The 15981-nt window shown below is 43.6% G+C and overlaps 1 protein-coding gene across 4 annotated transcripts in view; it reads right to left on the reverse strand.

Annotated features, from left to right (window-relative positions):
* The window catches only part of G6PD (glucose-6-phosphate dehydrogenase), a 42610-nt gene that overhangs the window by 6864 nt on the left and 19765 nt on the right, over positions 1-15981 (reverse strand). For all 4 annotated transcript variants that reach the window (XM_087710936.1, XM_087710935.1, XM_087710934.1 and 1 more), the window contains 6 exons: positions 7063-7100; positions 6866-6974; positions 5944-6161; positions 4291-4449; positions 3362-3487; positions 806-899 (listed from right to left, as the gene is read on the reverse strand). In XM_087710936.1, the coding sequence (XP_087567062.1) occupies positions 806-899; positions 3362-3487; positions 4291-4449; positions 5944-6161; positions 6866-6974; positions 7063-7100 (744 nt within the window). The remainder of the gene's footprint in view (positions 1-805; positions 900-3361; positions 3488-4290; positions 4450-5943; positions 6162-6865; positions 6975-7062; positions 7101-15981) is intronic.

Raw genomic sequence — 15981 nt, forward strand, 5'->3', positions numbered from 1 at the left:
GTCCCCTCCTTTGGGCCTCTAGGCAATGTCTAAACTTTGAGAACATGTCGCGGGTATTGACAAAGTGGCCGTTATGGTTAGACACAAAATATTCAAGTTACTTTAAGGAGAATCAGTAAAGTTGCTCCTTCCGATCTCCTATAGCTCCCTCCTGTGGGGATATTCCATACAACCTCAGGTAACCTTTGCCTTTTTTCCTGGCCAGATGGTCCCCTATGCACGGGACCGTGATTCAGCGTGACCCGACAAAAGGGCAAACGACAAAACCGCGTCGCTAAAACCGCGACGTCATCAATGCGTCGACAACAGCGCGGAGACAGAAGGGCGCTTTGCAACAGCGCATCGACAGAAAGCCAATTTAACTTAAGGTAAGGGTTAGGTTTAGGGTTAGAGGTTAGGTTTAGTTTTACAGCGCGCTTCTGTCACCGCGCTGTTGTCGGCGCGATTCAGCGCTCATTCGTCGGAGCGCTTTAGAACACGCGGTTTTGTCACCGCGGTTTAGTCGGGCGCGGTTTTGTCGTTCACCCTTTTTTTCGGTGAACCGTGATGCAGCCATCCCTGTTTGTTTGTTTAAATCTAATACTTGTGGGGTCCTTGGAAATAAAGGTGATCCTTGAAATAAACAATTTGTCTTATGTTTAGTTTGGTTTTGTAATTAATATAATCTATCAAAATGAAGCCTAGGAAGCTCTGGGCCTAGAGGAAAGCATTGTCAGCAGATGGAAATTAAAGAAGGCTCAATAGTAAAATGTAGCAAAATGCAGTTTTGCCCGAAGGCACTGAGTCAGAAGAACCAGGATCCTACCTTTTCATCACGGACATCATCCGAGTTGGTAGAAGTTGGTTTCTCCATAGCTACCAGACAAAGCATCTGAAGAAGATGATTCTGCATAACGTCCCTACAGAAGTAGCAGGAACATCTTTTGATTACAGCTGTGCACAGTCGTCCCATATTATTATTATTAGCATTATGCTTGCTATACAATCAGCCAGATGCTTAGACTGGTATTTTTATTCACCTATCGAGTCCTTTCCCAAGGACTGGGATAGGCAGATGCTTGATGTTGTTATAGGTTCTGAAGGCTTTTCCAAGCAAAGCTGCCTTTCACCATTTGTTTTTAGTCTTTGTGTATCAAATCCATCTGCAGTTAGAATCTTCTATATCTCATCCGATACTATCAGTTTCCTTCACCTGGGTACTTGAGAGACCGCCTGCTGCCAATTACCTCCAATAGACCGATCAGATCCCACAGATTAGGCCTCCTCCGAATTCCATCCGCCGGCCAATGCCGGCTGGCGACTACCTGGAGGAGAGCCTTCTCTGTGGCTGCTCCGACCCTCTGGAACGAGCTCCCCGTGGAGATTCGAATCCTCACCACCCTTCAGGCCTTCCGCAAAGCCCTTAAAACCTGGCTGTTCCGACAGGCCTGGGGCTAAAGAGTTTTTGCCCCCCTTCTCGAATGGTATGGTTGTTGTGTGTTTTTAAATTTTGTATTGTTATGTCTTGTCTTTTTATCCCCCTGTCTGTACCCCCTTCCCTGACTGAATTCTGAGCTGCCCTGAGTCCCCTTCGGGGAAAAGGGCGGCATATAAATGTAATCAATCAATCAATCAATCAATCAACAGCAAAAAGGAATTCGAGAACACACCATTGCAATCTATGCAGGGAGGGCAATGCTTCTACATGGGAAGAAAGGATCCTCCACACAGAAAATCTACATAATCTAGATTTCTCTTTAACATGCTAGTTCTCAAACTACAGGGTAGCAGAGAAAAATAGGTCATTGGATGGGAAAAAAAATTGATTTAAAAAAAGAAGGAAGTGAGGGCAGTTTGCGGAGGAAATGCTCAGTAAGCTTTCATATCCAGCCCAAATCCCCTCCCTTTATTTTTCACTTTTGAGAAATTAGCTTAATCCTTAAATCTCTTTTGGATAATTTTATTACTTTATCTACCAACATTTATTTGTATTTTATACTGCTATCTTAAAGTTTGTAATACCCAGATTGCTAATTTTAATCTTTTGGCATGCATGTGATAAAACACGTACATTATTTGATTTAAAATGGATTTTTAGCCAAAATTCTTTCTTTGTGTGTATCTTTCCTAGTTACTCTGATATCATCAGTGTAGTTTTGGATATCTGAATACCAATTCCCTTGTACTTGTTAAAGATTGCAATAAAGTTATTTCAATTTTGAACCTTTAAAAAACATATAGCAATAGCAATAGCAGTTAGACTTATATACCGCTTCATAGGGCTTTCAGCCCTCTCTAAGCGGTTTACAGAGTTGAGTTGAGTTTGAGTTTATTATATTTCTATGCCGCCCTATTCCCCAGAGGGGACTCAGGGCGGCTCACAACCAAGTCCGGGGGGGGGGGGTTACAAATAAGAGAGAAGAACACGAACAAAACAATACCACACTTTAAAACACTCAACAAGCATACCATTCGAGGGGGGGATAAAAGACTCATTAGCCCCAGGCCTGCCGGAACAGCCAGATTTTAATAGCAGTAGACTTATATACCGCTTCATAGGCCTTTCAGCCCTCTCTAAGCGGTTTACAGAGAGTCAGCATATTGCCCCCAACAATCTGGGTCCTCATTTTACCCACCTCGGAAGGATGGAAGGCTGAGTCAACCCTGAGCCGGTGAGATTTGAACCGCTGAACTGCTGATCTAGCAGTAGCCTGCAGTGCTGCATTTAACCACTGCGCCACCTTGGCTCTTAAGGGCTTTTAAGGGCTTTACGGACGGCCTGGAGGATGGTGAGGGTGTGAATCTCCACGGGGAGCTCGTTCCAGCATATTGCCCCCAACAACAATCCGGGTCCTCATTTTACCCACCTCGGAAGGATGGAAGGCTGAGTCAACCCTGAGCCGGTGAGATTTGAACCGCTGAACTGCTGATCTAGCAGTAGCCTGCAGTGCTGCATTTAACCACTGCGCCACCTTGGCTCTTAAGGGCTTTTAAGGGCTTTACGGACGGCCTGGAGGATGGTGAGGGTGTGAATCTCCACGGGGAGCTCGTTCCAGCATATTGCCCCCAACAACAATCCGGGTCCTCATTTTACCCACCTCGGAAGGATGGAAGGCTGAGTCAACCTTGAGCCGGTGAGATTTGAACAGCCGAACTGCAGAACTGCAGTCAGCTGAAGTAGCCTGCAGTGCTGCATTTAACCACTGCGCCACCTCGGCTCTATTGTACTTATTATAGTCATTATATTATACTTATTATAGTCATTGGCTTACTAAATGCATGCACCAGAATAATATAATAAATAAAATTGGTCCTTGTAAAATATCAGGAAATCTCTGCCATACCAACCACCTTTTGCTGTACCTCAGCCCCAAAAACGTACCGAATGATGCCAAACTCATCGAAGTATCCTCCCCGACCCTCTGTGCCAAACGGCTCTTTGAAAGTCAGGATGACACAGGCCACGTTGTCACGGTTCCAGATGGGGCCGAATATCCGGTTTCCAAATCTATCAAGGCAACCAAAAGTGATCTGACTCAGAAGCTGCAAAGCAGAGGTCCCTCAAACAATGAAACCACAGGGCCTCTTAATTTTATAGGCTGGGCTCTCTCCACGCAACAATGCTCTTGTCCACACCCTTATAAAAACGAGGCCTTGCTGGTATTAAGGTTTGCTGAAAGCTTCCACACAGGAAGAGTCTGGAAACTTTTAAGAAGTTTCCTTCGGGAAAGAGTCCTTCGGGATCGGGCGGCCTATAAATTCATTAAATCAAATCCAATCAAGTTTGGTTCGGTGCAGTGGTGGGTTTCAAAAATTGTTGGAACCTACCCTGTGGGTGTGGCCTCCTTTGTGGGAGTGGCTTGCCACCCATGTGACTGAATGGGAGTGGCTTGCTGCCCATGTGACTGAATGGGAGTGGCTTGCTGCCCATGTGACCGGATATGAAATTATGAATTAGTACTTAGGTCGGTCCAAGTAGCTATTCAGAAACTCTGGCATTGAAGCATGCAAGTCTTAAAGCTGTCAAGTTACAAGATCCTTGCACCCCTAACCCTTTAGCAGTGGTGGGTTTCAAAATGTTTGGAACCTCTTCTGTAGGTGTGGCCTGCTTTCCGGGTCCACTGGTGGAACCTCTTCTAACCGGTTCGGTAGATTTGACGAAACGGTTCTACCGAATAGGTGCGAACTGGTAGGAACCCACCCCTGGTTCGGTGTAAACAAGTGAAGGTAAATCTGATTTGGGTAGCTGCTCATCTGCACAGATCCACTTCCTGACTTATTTTCACTTATTTTCAGGTTTTTCTACTTTACCTGAGCACCATCAAGTTCTGCACCATCTCCTTGCCCAGGTAGTGGTCAATGCGATAGAGCTGGTCCTCTCTAAACAGTGCCGACATGTGATTGGATAGATCATTGGAGCTCTCCAAATCCTTGCCGAAGGGTTTTTCCACAATCAGCCGATTCCAGCCACTTGAGATTTGGGACAAAAAAAGGACAGAGTTTTTCTATGAATCATGTAAGTACAAGTGAATGAAGCCAAGGAAGTCTGCTCCAAAGAAAGGCCATCCAGATTCTGCTTCAAACATCATTGAAAAGCGCTGAAGGTCAAGAAGCCTTATCTGAATATGCATATGAAGCTATCACAGTGGCATTTTCTGTTTCCACCTTGCAGGCCTTAAAGGGCTCTGAAGAGCACTCAAAATCTACTCGCATCACTATAAGTCTTGCTCCGTCCTCAGACACTGCTTGTATCTTTTGCAGCCTTAAACAGAAACAAGCCACCCTTTTTTTCTCTTCTATTTTACTCCTTTAGTACACGGGTTCACCGACAAATGCGCGATAGACAAATGCGCGCCGACAAAACCGCGACGGACAAATGAGCACCGTCAAAATCGCTAATTGATTTTCGTCAAAATCGCGATGACAAATGCGCGACGACAAAATCGCGTCATCAACATGTTAATCAACATTAACATAGTGGGACGCGTATACGTACGTTATAACCCTAAATTTTTTTTCGATTTTATTGTGCTTGTCATCGCGCTTTTGTCACCGCGGTTTTGACGTCGCGAATTTGTGGGCGCGATTTTGACGTCGCGTTTTAATCGGCGCTATTTTGTCGGCGCGCATATGTCTATCGCGCAATTGTCGGGTCACGAGTACACGAACAAGCAATTTTCAAAAATAATTATTACTATAAGGACACATTGACAGACTCCTCATTCTTCCTACTTACGTCCTCTTTCAGCTTAAGAAACGTAAGAAAAATAGCAAGGGTTTTGTCTAGCGGGGGAGGGATGGCTACAATCAAGTTAATGGCTTCTCAATTCCTAGGAGAAGATTTGCAACTGCTTCCAAGGAAGGACTATTTATTTTCTCCTGATGTGACTTGTCCCCTTTCTTCTTAAAGGGCACTTATGCTGGCAGAATTTTTAACTATGCTTCATGTTAGTCAGGATTTGGTTCCGTTTCCTATGCCTCCTGTCAAATACAGCCTCCTACTGCCGCATACCTCCCAACGGCCGATAAGATCGCACAGGGTGGGCCTTCTTCAGGTGCCGTCAGCCAGGCAATGTCGGCTGGCGGCTCCCCGGAGGAGGGCCTTCTCTGTAGCCGCTCCGACCCTATGGAACGAACTTCCCCCTGAGATCCGGACCCTGCCCACTCTCATGGCCTTCCGAAAGGCTACTAAAACCTGGCTATTCCGGCAGGCCTGGGGGCTGACCTCATGACTGAGACCCAGCCCCGACCAGAGTGGGTGCATGATGTGGTTTTAATCTTTTCTCTCTGTTCTTTTTTAATTCTTTATATTTCTTTCTGTAAGCCTCCCGGAGTCCTCCGGGATTGGGCGGCCTATAAATCTATTAAATACAATGCAATAAATACTGCATACAAGCTCCCTTTTCTTTAGATTCACTGCTTTCTGTTATCCCTCAGTAAGTAACTCCGGGCCCCAAAACTTACACAGAGCTCATGCAGGTTTCCCGGATGTGCGTAGTGACTTCCTTGTAGACACTGGGCGGGAGAGCCAGATAGAAGAGACGGTTTGCCTTCTCTCCATTGTGAAGGGCATTCAGGTGGGCGTTTAGCTTTTTAAAAGAGGCCTGGTCATCATACTGGCCTGAGATGTACGAATTGCGAGCAAAAAAATCGTCCAGTTTTTTTTCTTCCTCGGGGCTGGCCTAAAACAAGATCAAGATTTGTTATCCTGCAAAAAAAAAACCGAGTAATAATTCTTTTCTGCTTTCCTATGGATGTGCTTCTCCCCTATCACCACCTTTGGCAGCAGCAGCAGCAGTCTATCAGCGTGGCACGACAAAACCGCGCTCGACTAAAGCGCGCCCGATTAAACAGCGTTGCTGACGTCATCAACAGGGCGACAACAGCGAGCGCGGAGAAAGAAGGGCGCTTTAAACAGCGCTTTGAAAGCAAGCCGATTCAAGTTAAGGTAAGGGTTAGGTTTAGGGTTAGGTTTAGGGTTAGGTTTAGGGTTAGGTTAAGGGTTAGGGTTAGGTTTAGGGTTGTTAAGGGTTAGGTTTAGGTTTAGGTTTAGGGTTAGGGTTAGGTTAAGGGTTAGGTTTAGGATTAGGTTAAGGGTTAGGTTTAGGATTAGGTTTAGGGGGGTTAGGTTTAGGTTTAGGTGTTAATTTTAGGTTTAGCGTTTACAGCGTGCTTTTTTCTCCGCGCTGTTGTCGCGCTGTGATGACGTCAGCTACGCGGTTTCGTCGAGCGCCCTTTAGTCGAACACGGTTTTGTGGTGGAACCGTCTATCAGTCCTCATCTGGCAGAGTGGATCGAGTTCTGGCTCTTAGCAGCATTACAGCAAAGTCCAAGGTCATGCTTATTATCCCAGGAAGGCCAGAGGTGCTAAAGAGGCAAGGCTCACCTTGAGATACGGGTGACTCTGTTTGCGGATATCGGCAACTGTGAGCTGGGATCGGGCATAGCCCACCACATACGTGTCATCAGGAAGCAGCCCATCACGATATAACCACCTGTGCAGGTGGAAATCAAGCTAGTCATGAAATCAAGCCAGGTACAAGAAGCATGAGGAATCTTGCTGAGCAGCAAAAATGAACCTACCAGATAGTTGGATAGATCTTCTTCTTGGCTAGGTCTCCCTGCGGATAGAGGACAGAGGGAAAGGCCATTGGTTGATTCTTTTTTAAAAAGATGAACACGTGCGCAGAACTGATTTTAAGTCTCTGAGATTGGAAAGCAAGTGGCTACGAGTGAACACCTACTCTCGCCCTGAATTCCGTCCCCGGCAGGGGTGGGTTTCTCGCCCCGTTCCAACCGGTTGCACGCGCGCGGTGCATGCATGCGTACTAGCGCCTGTGCGATGCTCCAGCTACTCCTGGAGGATCGCGCAGGCGCTGTATGCGTCCTGCGTGGAAGCGCAGAACTCGTCAAAACCGGGTAAGGAGCGCGGGCGGGCAGGTGCGCCCTTCGCCATTCCCGGAAGTTACTTACTTCCGGGTTCGCCGACCAACCGGTTCGCAGGGACCGTCGCGAACCGGTTGAAACCCACCCCTGGTCCCCGGGGATCACAGAGGCAATAAAAACTGAGAGAAATGTGTGTTTTTTAATCTCAGGACTCATAGCATCCTATGAGACACACACACTGAGAATAATTATATGTCCATATCAACTCCTCTATTGAGCGTAACCAGTCAGCAATTAGTGTATCGAAGCAGAGTATAAAAACAGGAATCATTACTCCCTTTTCCACATTCTCTCCTTCTGCAAAGCTTTGTCTGTTTTCCAAAGACTCCTTTGAAATCCAGACTTTTGGGAATATTTGAGAGAGAGAGAGAAATGCTTGCAACCCAAAATACTGTCTTAATTCCATGCTCTACTTTGTGCCTGCAAAACCGAAATGCTGCAACATCCTGGAGCTGGAGAAGAGCCTGCTTTTCACTGTATTGCACTTCCCTAACACAAGCCCTTTATTCCTGTGTTGCGCCTGGCACTACCACACTGCCTCCAAAAGGCCCTGGCACTTGCCTTTACTGAGTCACTGCATAGCAAGCCCAGGGGGTTAGTGGCCATTGGTGCTGGCTGCAAAAAATGCCAAGTCATGACATCTCAGCATGCAACCACCCACACTGCGGGCTCTTAGCCCAGCTCCATCACACCCTCAGCTGTCAGTTGCCTGCCAGGCTGCTAAGCAAGAGAACGTGCAAATTCTAGGGAATAAAGGCAGAGGCAGAATAAAGCCGAGCCAGGCCTCTATTGTGTCAGCAGTAACCAGGGCACCTGAGGCCAGTTCCAAGGTGGATCAAAGGCAGGAACTCACCACTGCCACCCGGGGAGAGGCAACAGTTCAGAACATAGAAAGGGAACCTTACTAAGTCTGTGTTGGTGCCCCAATTGCTGTGCAACAGAAAGTTGTCTGTCTGGTTTCTGGAAGCCTACCTTTTTCTGCAAAGCTCTTGGATCACACCTTTTAACCCTCATCCCACAACTAAGCATACAGCCCGAGCAAGGGCACCTGGATTGGGTTACATTCATATAATGTCTGGCATGTCTATCCTCTGTAATTTATATTCATTCTATTATTAAAAAGCTAAGCCTCTAGGTTGGGAAAGGGGTATATATTTCTTTTGTATTATGAAATTCTTCATTTAATGAAAAGCTATCAGTGGGAAGTTACTACATATTTACACCATTGCTTGGGGGATTAGCAGAGTAGAAGAAATGGAGGATTGCCCTTACAAGAAATGAAGCCATTGAAATATTTTTGTGGTCTCAGGATTGGAAGAGGAACCCCAAAGGTTCCACGTTAGTCTTGCATTTGTATTATCACCCACTACTGTGATAAAACCTAGATGACAGAGATTATTCCAGAGTTATCTGCTACCATTTATTCCCCATACAAAGTTAAAAAATGTAGAGCATAAAACTGATAAGTGTACAATATTGGTTCTAAGTGGTTGTACGTAGAATTAAAATCATTATATGGCTAAGTTAAAGTTCTGTTTAAAATATTAAACACACAAATTCTTGATGGTTTTATTTATGATCTTTAAATACCATTCTTCTTACTATTTATCACAGGGAGATAGTAGGAGTTAGTAATTCTTCCCAACAGGACAGAACATAGTGAGTATGAGGTCCAGTAATACCAGTTTTATGTGTGTTGTACCACTGATAGTCCATTTATACACTCGTTGTCACAATAGAAAACAGCATGCTAGTAGAAATTACAGGCAGAAATATAGTTAGGGCTCAAATGATTAGAATCAGGGGTTTTAGGAGAGTTTGAGATTACTAATCCAAAGCAGCAATTCGAATGAAAGGAAACAATACAGTAATTGATATGTATATGGCCAGGTTTAACAACAAAAGCTAAGAGCTACGATTGGAAACTAGCTCCCAGATTGGAACGGAGATTCGAACCCTCACCACCCTCCAGGCCTTCCGCAAAGCCCTTAAAACCTGGCTGTTCCGACAGGCCTGGGGCTAAAGAGCTTTTGCCCCCCCTCTCGAATGGTCCGGTTGTTGTGTGCTTTTAAATTGTGTATTGTTTTGTTCGTCTTTTTTATCCCTTATCTGTATCCCCTGACTTGGATTGTGAGCCGCCCTAAGTCCCCTTCGGGGAAAAGGGCGGCATATAAATGCAATAAATTCAATTCAATTCAATTTTTCATGGAGGAGAAATAAGAAAAATAGTTTTTACGTAGGAATCCGCCTTGATAGCTAAACAAAGAACAGGTATTACAAGAAAAAGAAGGCAGAAATGGAACATGATATTTCCACTATATCTTTACTTCCCTGCAGTAACAACATAGCCTCAGATTGACAGGAACCCAATATCTCAAAACCAAAGCTGGCCTTAAATTACGGCATTAAGTTACATTTCCAGAAATTTTAGAAATTGCATAAGCTAAAGTGTCATGTGTCCCGTCCCCCCCTTCACAAACTTTAAGCCGTTTTAGGGTTTGGGGTTTTCTCTGTAATGACACTATTATCTTTCGGCGCTTGGCCGAAATCAGTCTGCTTCGCTCTCTTCTGGTTTCTAAAAATCTAGTGTAAAATTAGGGATGCTATGTGCTTTGAAGTACGTATGGGCATGCATAGCCCACTTGCTGGTGCCTCCTTAAAGCAGCAATGTTTTTCCAGGATGCTTAGATAATTGTACTAAGAAAACAGGCATTTGAGGTAAGGAGCGGTTAACATACGGTGAGAAGCAGCTTTGGAGCAAGCGAGGATGTGCTGTCACTAGCTTCTTACCTCAAACATATATTTTTTCTGGGATTACTCAGTCAGATGAATACATCAAAGACACAACTTCAAAGACACATCAAGAAGATAACAGGTGCAGGATGCAAGGCTTTGTTTTTGCTTCAGATCTAAAGTGCTGTGTATCTTTATTTAAAATGCTCCATTTAAGAAAAGCCTTTAGCCCAGGTTGATTCAAATGTTGCCTCTGTAATTATTGTTCAAAGCAGCCTAAACATTAACTAATATTGTTAGTTGCTTTAAACTATGAATGTAAATAAATCAGTGTTGTGCTTTTAAGTGCGTGACACTCTTATTTCAATACGGCGTACGCTTACTACCAGAATGATTGTATTTGTCCCAGCGAATAATTGAATGCATAGAATAATCAAGATTGAATGAATTTGTCAGTATAAATTCCTCTCGGAATGCCTGAGTTCTTGTGGACGTAATATTGATGAATTATTCCCTCTAGGGAGTACTTCTTTAATTAGAAGAAATTCTCCCTGGAGGATAATTCATAGACGTTATATCGACAAGGATTTAGGCATTCCAGGGGGAATCTATGCTGACAAATCTGATTTTTGGTAACATTTGTTCATGTCTGAATCTGTTGATAGGCTTGTCATTTATATCCCCCCCTCTTCTGCACACACATAAGCAGCCATAGGATGTATTGCCACAAGTCAAAAATGTGTACCTCAGGGAGAGGGAGAGAAAAGAAAGGAAAAGGAAAAGAAGATGGAAGGGAGAGAAAAGGAAGGAAAGAGGGTAGGAAGGGAAAAAGGAAGAGTAGGAGCGAAGGAGAGGCAAGGGAAGAAGGAAGGGGAAGGAGAGGAGGAAGGAAGGAAGTAGAGAAGGGAGAGAGGGTGAAAAGAAAGAGGTAAGGAGAGGAGGATGGAAAGGAGAGAAAGAGGAGGAGAGAGGGTAGGAAGGGGATGAGGAAGAGCAGGAGTAGGAGAAAGATATAGGAAGAAGGAAGGGGAAGGAGAGGAGGAAGGAGGAAAGTAGAGAAGGGAGGGAGGGAGAAAGGAAAGGGAAAGGAAAGGAGGATGGAAGGGAGAGAAAAGGAAGGAGACAGGGTAGGAAGGGAAAGAGGAAGAGTAGGAGTAAGGGAGAGGTAAGGGAAGAAGGAAGGGGAAGGAGAGGAGGAAGGAAGAAGGTAGAGAAGGGAGAGAGGGTGAAAAGAAAGAGGTAAGGAGAGGAGGATGGAAAGGAGAGAAAGAGGAGGAGAGAGGGTAGGAAGGGGATGAGGAAGAGCAGGAGTAGGAGAAAGGTACAGGAAGAAGGAAGGGAAAGGAGGGCAGGAAGGAAGAAAGTAGAGAAGGGAGGAAGGGAGAAAAGAAAGGGAAAATAAGGTGGTGTTATAACAGGAAGGAGGGATGGTAAACAAAGCAACCCAAACCGTATATTATACCTATTAAATGAAATAATAAATGTATAAGAATGATAAATGTTAAAACACCTGTAACCAAATGACATGCTATATGTGATGATGGTTTTTCTTTTCCTGTTTTGTTTCTTGTTCTTTTCTGTTTTGTTTTTTCCACTGCTGTGGGTATGTGTTGTTTATGTAACAAAAAAATAAAATAATTTAAAAAAACCGTCTACCTCATTTTATATTGGATGTCCTATAAATACACCTATTTGTATCGTTTGTCCACACAGCCTATTCTTTGCTGTAGACGGCAAGCCTTTCTTGAGCTTTCCCTCATATCCCTGATTCATTTCACTTCGCTTTTGCCTTCCTGACAAAACTGCAGCCTTGGCTTTGCTGCTCTTGCTCAAGATACCTTGACCCTCAGAAGCGCCAAGGCTTTTGGAAGCTCTTTATCTAGTGCAAACATTTGACTTATCAACTATTCTGCTTTGATCCAAGTCAAAAAGATGTGAAACATCTGGGGCACATGAAGGTTGGATGGAGTTCAAGTGCAGCTGTCTCTCCAGGTCACCAGTAGATGAGGTGATCTGATTTATTTCCTAAGTCTAGCCAGTCATTGCCCTTAAACATCGCTCCCTAAGAAGATATTATCTAGTCCTGGAGTTCAGCAGATGGATGCTAAAGCTAAACACTTTAAAAGGCTTAACTGCCATTAATCAGCTTAAATGTTAACTAATGGGTAGGTGTTGATTTTCATCAGTGGTTTTGCAAACGAATTGCATACTTTACTTGGCGATTATTTCTCTTGCATTCCCATGACATTAAAAAAAAAAAACCTTGCCACCTTTAGGGTTTTCTGTAGGGGAGAATGGCTATTTATTTAGTATACGGCATCTACGGAGGTCATGTAATTACTGATACACAAATCTAATGGATAGAACGGTTAGGATTAACGACAAATGGGTTGCTTAGGAAAATCCATTTTTGTCCCTTAAAATCAGTTTTGGACTCCAAATATTGTCACGTTATTTTGGAAGCTATCTATAAAATTGAAGAGCCGAGGTGGCGCAGTGGTTAAGGTGCAGTACTTCAGGCCACTTTAGCTGACTGTGATCTGCAGTTCAGCGGTTCAAATCTCACCAGCTCAAGGTCAACTCAGCCTTCCATCCTTCCGAGGTGGGTGAAATGAGGACCCGGACTGTGGGGGCGATATGCTGACTCAATTTGCTAAAAAAAAAAATTGTAAACCGCTTAGAGAGGGCTGAAAGCCCTATGAAGCGGTATACAAGTCTAATAAATAAATAAATAAATAAATAAAATATGGAGTGTGGCCTTTGTGCTGCCCCTAAGTGAAGTGGTAAACAGCAAAATGGCAGTGGTGGTTTTGACTTTTATCCCACTTTTGTATCATTCAAAGCAACTTATATAATGCTATTTCCCCCAAAACAGCAGCACCGTCAGCTGGGTTAAGAGCCGAGGTGGCGCAGTGGTTAAATGTAAGTTCGGCTGTTCAAATCTCACCGGCTCAGGGTTGACTCAGCCTTCCATCCTTCCGAGGTGGGTAAAATGAGGACCCAGATTGTTGGGGGCAATATGCTGACTCTGTAAACCGCTTAGAGAGGGCTGAAAGCCCTATGAAGCGGTATATAAGTCTAACTGCTATTGAGCTAAGAGACTGACTCAAAGTAACCCACCGGGCTTTCGTGCCTAAGAGTGTGTTAGAACTGAGCCTCCCACTTTCTAGCTCAACCATGTTCCTCACTGTACCAGACTGGTTCTTATCAAGTCTGAAGAACTTAACTGAACAGGTATTTTCAGTTACTGAGATTTCAACTTAAAAGTAACTTGCTAGGCTGCGCTTGTATGTCTCTTTACAATCCGTTCTAGAGGGAATCCAAAGAGGGCTTAGTGCCTTTTTTATTTTTTGTTATTATTTTTTCTTTTTTATTTATTTTTATTTGTTCTTTTTTCGTTTTTTAAATATTCTTTTTTATTTTCCATTTTCATAACATACAGTCACATGTATACTATTACATAGCCAGTATCCTATTGTATTATTAAATAGTAATTACATCAGTTCCTCTTGTCATCAACGCCCAAAAAGATAAAAACCCATTATTAGCTCTTCTGCTCTCCATACACCTCTTTCTTCTACCTCTCTTACCTCCTTTCTTCCCTCCATCATCCTTTTCTACTCTACTTCCCCTTCCTTTCTCCTTCTCCTCTCTCTACATTCCACTCCTCCTTATCCTCCTCATCTTCCCCGCTTAGCCTCTCTCCTATCCCTCTCTTCCCATCTTTCTTCTCTCTTCTATTTCCCACTCTCACAAATATCACTAAAGAAGAAATAAGACTCCGGAAATTGCTCTGACATTCAAGTGATTCTATGTTCAGCAGTGGTGGGATTCAAATAATTTAACAACCAGTTCTCTGCCCTAATGACCATCTGGGTAGGCGGGGCTCGGTGGTCAAGTGATCGTGTGGGCATGGCCAAGTCAATGTCACTCAGGTCGATGGGCGCTTCGCCTTAGTTGTTACAATAGTAATAAGGGTTAACCGGAGAGGCAGTTTCTGTAAGCAGGTCAATACAAATTAGGCTAGAAGCAACACCAGAATGTTTCCTTCCTGCCTTCCTTACAGGATTAGCCCTGTAAAGTGGGAAAAAACAAAAGGAAATTTCTTCCAACAACCGGTTCTCCGAACTGCTTAGAAAGTTACCAACCGGTTCTCCCGAATAGGTGCGAACTGGCTGAATCCCACCACTGATATTCAGGGACTGAGCCTCACAGACAGTGTCCCCTCACTCAAACATGGATGGTTGAACAGATATTAATCACCGGCTGGTCTTAATGTCTGATAGCCTGGGGCTGCTGACCTTATTATGTAGGGTCCAGCCCCGATCAGAACGTATGCGTGTTGGGGAATTTTTAAATTATTATTATTATTATTTTTTTGCTTTCTTTTCTTGTTCTTTGTAAGCCACCCGGAGTCCTCTGGGATTGGGCGGCCTATAAATCTAATAAATTGAATTGAATTGATAGGAGTGGACATAAAAATAAGATTTATGTGATGTGACTATGTGATGTGACGGAATGTGGGAATGACCGTTAGAGTTCGGGGAAACACATACTGTCTAGGGAACAATCAGATAAAAGGTGGAAGCAAAGAAAGAAACTCAACTTAACAGGTTGCAAAAGAGAAAACAGGAGATTTGCAAGATTCCATTAATGTAGCCTTACGGTAAAATAGAATTTAGCTCATTCGGTTGTTTACTGTTTGGTCTACTACCTGGGAAGGCTGACATCTGCATAGTGGCTGTTCAGGCTATACCAAATATTTTTTTTAAAAAAAGTTACTTTGCAATACAGGCAAGAAGCCACTTCTTTCGAATGCTTAAAGCAGCTGCAAAACGGCTGTGCGTGCAATTTGCACATGAAAACAGCCAAGAGCCGATTCCACAGCAACCACATAAAGCTTGATGAACAACACAGCCGCTTCACCACTGGGAAAGTAGCTCTTTGTATGCCTTCCCACACATTGTGAAGTGTGACCTTCAAACTTCCTAGCCAGTTAAGGCATTTTGGATAAAAATATGGTGGATTATGCAAAATATCTTTAAAAGAAGGATAAAGTTTACTCCTCAGTTATTCTTACTAGGTATATGTACTGATTTTTACAGTGGTAGAGACTAACTTGATTCTGCACCTAATAACGGCAGCAAGACTGTTGGTGGCGCAATACTGGAAGAAGGAAGATTTGCCTACAACTCAAGAATGGACATTGAAAGTTACAAACTTTAGCCCAGATGGCTAAAATATCGGCATATCTTAAAGATCACTCAAATGAGAGATATAAACGAGACTGGAAAAAATGGATTGACTATATACAAAATAAATACGGGACCAAGAAATTCCAGTTAGCCTATGCTTAAGATCAGAAATGATTTAAACTGTTTAAAGTTAGCTCAGCAAGAAGAAGCTAAGGTCAACGTAGAGATGTCATTAATTTCTTTATTTCTTTTTTCTCAATAGATTTTAGACTGTGTTTGTTAAAAATCCATACCGTGTACGGGTTCTGGGAAGTCGGGGGGGGGGAGGAGGGGGGGTTGGGGGGAGGGGGGAGGGAGGGGTATACATTAGGCTAGACAAGAATTTGGTGGTAAGCTAGAACTATTTTGACACACAAAAAAATTGTACTCTGATGTCTTACTGATTGAGGAATGATGAAATGTTTGTTTTAAAAGAAAATAAAACTTTTGAACCATAAAAAAAAACCTTCCTAGCCACTCAGTATATATAACTCAAGTGGCTATGAGGTTGACAATTGGTAAATACAAAAGATGTCCAGCAACAAATGGTAGTAGGGCCTATACTTCCAGCTACACCCTATTGCACCAA

The sequence above is a fragment of the Thamnophis sirtalis genome, unplaced genomic scaffold, assembly GCF_051295495.1.
Source record: "Thamnophis sirtalis isolate CommonGarterSnake01/CBP01778 unplaced genomic scaffold, rThaSir2_p1.2 scaffold_3, whole genome shotgun sequence".
Lineage (NCBI taxonomy): Eukaryota > Metazoa > Chordata > Lepidosauria > Squamata > Natricidae > Thamnophis > Thamnophis sirtalis.